Source organism: Sparus aurata, chromosome 11 (assembly GCF_900880675.1).
Source record: "Sparus aurata chromosome 11, fSpaAur1.1, whole genome shotgun sequence".
In the NCBI taxonomy this organism is placed as follows: domain Eukaryota; kingdom Metazoa; phylum Chordata; class Actinopteri; order Spariformes; family Sparidae; genus Sparus; species Sparus aurata.
Genome location: NC_044197.1, coordinates 21,349,621 through 21,356,578, shown reverse-complemented (window position 1 = coordinate 21,356,578; position 6,958 = coordinate 21,349,621). Strand labels below are relative to the sequence as shown.

General features: G+C 38.9%; 1 protein-coding gene across 1 annotated transcript; it reads left to right on the top strand.

Annotated features, from left to right (window-relative positions):
• Nucleotides 1-2,093: 2,093 nt before the first annotated feature.
• Nucleotides 2,094-6,362, top strand: LOC115592047 (N-acetyllactosaminide beta-1,3-N-acetylglucosaminyltransferase 3-like). Its single transcript, XM_030434546.1, is given in 3 exon segments — nucleotides 2,094-2,128; nucleotides 5,426-6,193; nucleotides 6,195-6,362. Coding segments are annotated over 2 exon segments (888 nt in total). The 5' UTR covers nucleotides 2,094-2,128; nucleotides 5,426-5,464; the 3' UTR covers nucleotides 6,354-6,362.
• The last annotated feature ends 596 nt before the right edge of the window (nucleotides 6,363-6,958 follow it).

Below are 6,958 nucleotides of genomic sequence, written 5' to 3'. Positions count from 1 at the left end.
AGTGAATTGAAGCCAAACTGCAAGTTTGATTTCTCATTTCTTTCTAAAAATGATAAATTCTATCTCATCTGAAATAATATGAGGTCCGAGGTTCATCTTAATTCTCATGCAACGCAGGATTTCACAATACACACACAGGAAACATATGCAACAATAAACAATGTTCATATATTTTGACTTCGAATAGAATAAAGCAATGACAATAGGTAATGAAATAGAACAACATAAATAAAAGTAGCACTTCACAGTAGCACTGTAAAGGGAGTTGTATTTTTCCTCTTCTTTGTTTGTCTTCTGAAACCCACTGAAACTGGTAGATAAGGCTGCAAATTTAGAAGCAGTTCCAGCTGAGAAACTATTCCAAATTGTTTGATCCATCAGAATCGCAATCCTCCAACTTTAGGAATGACCTTTACTGATGGCAGCATCGTCTATACTGCTGAAACATGCAACAACAAGGTGTAGTAGTGGAAGAAACAAAGTGTGGCTTCATTTCATGAAGAAAGCTGACGACACTGCTTGTTGCAATGCCTGTAAAATTATCATTTCAAGTAAGGCTGGAAATATCTTTGTGTGGGATTAAATGCGGTTAAACATACTACCAGGCATGTTTAGCTTTATAAATCAGTCTCAAGAAAACTTATTTAAAAAACTCAGACTAGGACGAGGGAACCAGATGCTTAAAAAGATACTGACTGATTTCAGGGTTTTAGGACAACAAACTACACCACTCTTCTAAATCCTATTGTAACACAATGTGGAGAAGTAAGCAGGCTCAAGGTCATTGAGTTTGCATCAGGCGGACACCATATGCTGTGACCTAAGTGCCCAGGCACCGCAGCTGCTCTCCATGACTGCAAGACCCAAGGCATGATGGGAAACGCTTTGCTGTCACCTGACCAAGTAGCCGATTGGTTTAGATGCTGAATCAACAATACGACGTTTCAGAGAACTTTTCAATTTTTGCTGAATCTGAGAGATTTTTATTGTATTTGTCCACCTTTTTCTGTTAATCTGTTAAAGCCGGGGCACTGAACAGACATACAAATGAAAGTATTTTATATTCATGTCATTGCCAACTGAGTTCACACATTGCTGAACAAGCCTCCACCCTCCATGTAGATCTCTATGCATTTTGCAGTGTACCAGGGCTTTTAAACTTTGTGTCCTGCACTGTCACACCTGTTGCTGCACTTCTTATCATAGTTCTCTAAACTGAAGACATCACTTGTCCAACTCCTCAACTCATGTGACTGAAAAGTCATAATCTCTGTAAAAATTATTATGGTTATAGAACACTGGATAAGGCTGGAGAACTAACTTAAGAGGACACACAGGTGCATTTCAATGAGTTTACAGGACATAAAGTAAAATCTGAATGTGTTTATGGGGCATAGCAATTTCATGGATTCTCTTCAAGACAACACAGGACTGTTGCTATGTAAAAATAATAATAACAATAACAATAGAAGTCTGGGGTTAGGTGAGTGATGGTAAGCAAGCAATTATTTGAAGGTAGGTGCATTGTGTGCAGCAATTATGGTCAGTGTTCTGACCATAAGAAAAAGTGTTCAATTCTACTGTGGTCAGCTGACAGTCAGATCGTAAATTGAAATGCAAAGTCTATTTAGTTAGAAAAAAAAATAATCTTACAAATATGGAATAGTCTCAAGCAGTAGGCTAACATGTGACTGTTAGGACCAGTACTTACTTTGTAGCATTTTCCTGGTGCAGCTAATGAAATGATGCGATCCTTTTTGTATCATATTCCTGCTAATGAGGACATTCATGCACATGAAGAAAAACCAACACGATATGAAAGAAGGACACATGCATATATGAAATGTATCCATCAAAGGTAACAGTGACCTCACTCCGTCAATCATTTATTTGATTTATTATTTGTATTTTTATTATGATTTTTTTTGTGTGGAGAATGTGACCTGTAGTACACACTCTGGTACAGTAGTTGGCAGCATGCACCTTTTACACGTTGGTTTGCCATCCTCCATTTAATTAGAGAAGAAGAAGAAGCTTTTTGTCTCAGCCCACCTGATGCTGTTACCTTCCCTCCAGGTTCATCTTGACCGAACCTCTGCCATGTGAACATCAACGGAAATATGTGCAGGTATTTTTTCCGGTTGAACTTTTTTATTGTGTGTTTCATATTTTTGTGAACCTCCTTGAAAAAGATTATAATTCTACATCTGGCACAGATCAATGAGGACACACTGATAGTAGACCAAATAAGTTTTGTTGCTTTCATCTGCAAGCCTGTGAATGTTGCAGTGCAGCAAAAGAGAAAAAGTGATGGAATCAAGACAGTTGTTGGGGCAGCTGTAGAAATCATGGGGTTTAAAGAAATTACAGCTGAACTGATGTATGCAATGTTGAACCAGACTAACTATGATGGACTGTGTCAAGGTAATAAGTGTCGTCCTTATGGTAATCCATATCCTACAATGGGATTCCAGAAGCTTAATTGCCAATGGACAAGAGTAAAAGAAAATTGGGGCTGAAAGTGTTACCTGATGTTATTTGCGTACAAGAAACATGGTTAAGACCACATTTGGATTTAGGTGGAGGATGTGTAACACAATGTGACACTTTTTAGCCTATAGAAGAATCAATGTATCAAATGAGTATGAATGAACAGTGGCAGAAATGTGTAGTCCAAGAGGAGATGTTCAAGTCGTCTATTTAACAAACTTTTCAAGAACCTAACAATGCAAATATTTCAGGAGATGTCAGGAAGTGCAGACACAAGAGAAATTTGGTGCGGAGACTTCAATGCCCACAATGTTCTTTTGGGAATTGATCATACAGATACTGATGGTGTAGAAGATGGTGAGAAGTGGTGGAAGAATTAATCATTGAGGAGAGAGCTCTTGTCTGTCTTAATGATGGGAGATGGCACCAGGGTGGATATTATGAGAAATAGAGCCTCGTGTTTAAATCTTACCCTAGTGTCAGGGAATATGAGTAACCTATGTGGATGGAATATAATAACTGATAGCGACTTCAGGGGGAATCATTTTTCCGATTTTGTGTTCTATTAATTTTTATATGCATGTACATGAAGGATGCACAGTAAAAAGGTGGTGTTTTCCTAAAGCTGACTGGGGAGAATTTAGAGCATGCAGCACTGAGTCTAATGAAAATAATTAAGTCATCCAAAAAGAATGCTTGTAGACATTTCTGCTCCTCCACAGGCAGAGAAATTAAACGTAATGATATTTGGTCAATGGTTAAAAAGATGAGTGGAAAAGGGAAATCTGTTAAAATTCCAGTGCTTGTGGATGAAGATTATCTGGCAATTACAAAAAAGCTAAAAGCAGATGTATTTGGTAAAAAGTTTGAAAGTATAAATCCATAAACAACAAAGGGGGAACATTTTAAGAGCAAATAATGATGTGACAAAGAAGAAAAAGCTGTTACAATGAAAAAAATAATGCCTAAAGCATACTTTGAGAATGCTTGTGACTCAATGATGAGAGAAGAACTCCTTATTAAAATGCATGAAATGGGTGTAGGTGGTAGACTGTGTGACTGGATTCGTGATTTCTGCGTTGAAGTTGGAGATGCCTTTTCAGAAGAGTTTGATATAGTAAATGGTATTCCTCAGGGTAGTGCTAAAAGCCATATTCTGTCAAACATTATGATAAATAATACTTTTATGAATGTTGGTGGAGATACTGGGTCATCACTGTATGCGGATGATGGGGCTTTATGGAAAAGAGGGAAAAACACCAGACATGTGATTAATTGCATTCAGTAAACTCTACTAAAAGTTTTAAAAGATGGTCATATGACTGGCCATAGGGATTTAAGAATTAATGATAGATTAGCTGTGTTTACAGCAGAACTTAGTGCTATAAGTTTAGGAATGCAGTGGAAAGGGGAGGTAAGACATGAGAGAGCTGTCATGTGCTCAGATTCAACTTGAATTCAAAAGAAACAGTAAGAGAGGCTCCATTGATGGAAACATAATGCGAAGACTACAAAGACTAGGCATGAATGTGCAGTTTTGTTGGGTTCCTGCTCATGTTGGTGTAGAGGGTGAAGAGAAAGCAGACATTGAAATTAAATGATGATGATGATATGATATAATGAAAGTTCCCTTTAGTTGGTCATTAACAAGTAAGGCAGTGAGGGATACATGGCAGAAGAGGTGCGATGCAGATGAAAAAGGAAGACACCACTATAGCATTCAGAAAGCAATTAACATGAAGGATTTCAAAGGGAAGAGAGGAAGTGATTATTTCAAGGCTAAGACTTGGACATACTGGATTCAAATCAGGTCTCTACTTAATGGCAAAGTGCATGTCTGATAAATGTGATGATTGTAAGGTTGCTAAAAATGTTGAACATGTTATGAACTGTAGCAAATATAATGTAGTCTGCAGTCTGAGAAACTTGAATAGGACTTTGTATGCTTCATAGACAGCGTTCTGAATACCAACAGACAGTGCATCACCCCTGGCCCTCTGCCCCCCTGTTTTGGCATCGTTGGCTGACTATAATGGCTGCACATCTGGCTGAAGGGCTACTGCTAATGCTCCCTCTGTTTTACTATCAGTTTCCGCCCCTGCATCTAATAATCCTGTTTCTCAAATGGTCACAACTGATACATTTGCAGAACTGGCCCACAGATTATTCTGAGCGGCTGGCTCTTGGGCTCATCAAAATACCAACATTGTTTAAATACTCCACAAAAATCTCTAAGGTTCACTATACTACAATAGGATGGCAGTCCAACCAATATATTTACCACTTGCTCACTCTCTATATTTCAGTCATGGTTACCCTGCACACTTAAGCTTATCTGAACTATCTCAATTTAATTTTCTTATTCAGGCTTTACAGAATTTCATGGTCAGAAAATCAAAAAACGACCTGCAATCTCATTTGTTTGTTTGCTCTTAAATCATTGTAGAATGGAGCAAAGCCTCCTGGGAATGGGAAATGCATTCATCTAGAGCCTATCACTCTGTGGGGTGGGTTTGGGAGTTTCAAAGCAAACCTTAGCGATTTAAGCTAAGGGGCCTTTATGGCTACTGGAAGGAAAATGTGTCACAATACTATTATAAGTAGTGCTTGTTTCCACAAATACCTTTTAAGAGAGAGACACTTTCGGAACCAACAATTCCTTAATATAGGTTATTTCTGACTGAGATGTCTCGATGACTGCTTTGTTTTCTTTCTCACTGCAGAGATTTAATGACGGGAAAAGCATCATTGTTGTTGCTTTTAGGAACTGTAGGACTGTTTATTTTCTTTTCCCTTCATTATAACCCTGAAGACGTCTTCAGCGTCCGATATGTGAGAAAAGATGACGGTCACAAGATGCCATCCACCAAAAACAGCTCCTATGTGTACTCTTGGCCAAGGTGTCAACAAAACATGTCTGCTATTTACATCACAGGCTTCAGCTCTCTTCCCGGTAATATAAAAGACTTTCCCCATGCTTTTTGACCTTCCTGACAAATGTGGAGGAGCTGAGAAATCAGCAGAAGTTTTCCTTCTTCTGGTCATCAAAAGCTCTCCTGTGAACTACGACCGCAGAGAGGTGCTGCGCAAAACCTGGGCTAAAGAGAGGTTACACAATGGTGTGTGGATCCGGAGGATCTTCATCTCAGGAACAATGGATTCTGGTTTTGAGAAAGAAAGAGTGAACAAACTACTTGAGCTGGAGCAAAGTGAGTACAATGATATCCTCCAATGGGACTTCAGTGACACATTCTACAACCTCACCTTGAAGCAGATACTCTTCCTGGGATGGATGGAGAGAAACTGTTTAAGCACTTCCTTTCTGCTCTTTGGGGATGATGACATCTTTGCCAACACAGACAACATAGTCGAGTATCTCCAAAACCTCAAGGACAATAATGGCAATAAGCACCTCTTTACTGGCCGTCTAAGACAAGATACAGGGCCAATTAGATCACCAAGGAGCAAGTATTTTATCCCAGTTCAGGTATACAAGTCAGAATCGTATCCCCCCTACTGTGGTGGTGGGGGCTATCTGTTGTCTGGTTATACAGCTTCGGTCATATACAGTATGTCCCAGTCTGTCGACATTATACCCATTGATGATGCTTACATGGCAATGTGTCTGGCCAAAGCAGGACTGGGCCCTGTTTCCCACAAGGGTGTGAAAACAGCAGGACTGCGCCTTCCCTCCGCACTAGATAGACATAGATAAATATGACCCTTGCTTTTATAAATACATATTGGTGGCACACAGATTCCTTCCCGCTCAAATCGATCTTATGTGGCACAAATTACATGATCCCAATCTTCAATGTGGCTTGATGAAATGGATCATTAGTTTACTTGTACTGTACACCTAATACATTATCACAAGGGTAAAGCATTCAGGCTACATTTGTGGAATAACATCAAGCGTTTGTTAATGACAGTAAGGTTGTTGGGTGGTTGTTATATTGGTTACCATCAGTAGAACAATGGACACAACAGGTGTTATAATGTGTGTCATGGTCAGTGGATTACAAATGCATATGGTAGATCCTGACTTAAAGTGGACATATGCAAAAACAAAAACACAAACGTACACAACACACCAAAGAAATGTCAAATCTACAGTGGCCTCGAACGTCAAAACACAATAACCCCTGAGTGTGTTTTAATGAAATGTGTTTTCTGTAATGTGTTCTGACCTTCAGGACCACTGTAGATTTCACTTTTCCTTCAGTGTGTTGTGTACGTTTTTGTGCATGTATAACATCTAAATTGAGAACATTTGCTTATCTGGGGTCAAAAATGATGTTGATTTGTCTATCATTAACTTTTTGCTTTTTTTCACAGCTGTGAAATCAACATGTCTTTTATCAAAATCTTTAATCTAGGCCTGGATATGTGTGCTGTCTGTATTTTTTTACGAAGGGGAAGAAACACTGAGTAAAGTGCATGCCTCAGGCAATGTCCAATAGTCCCC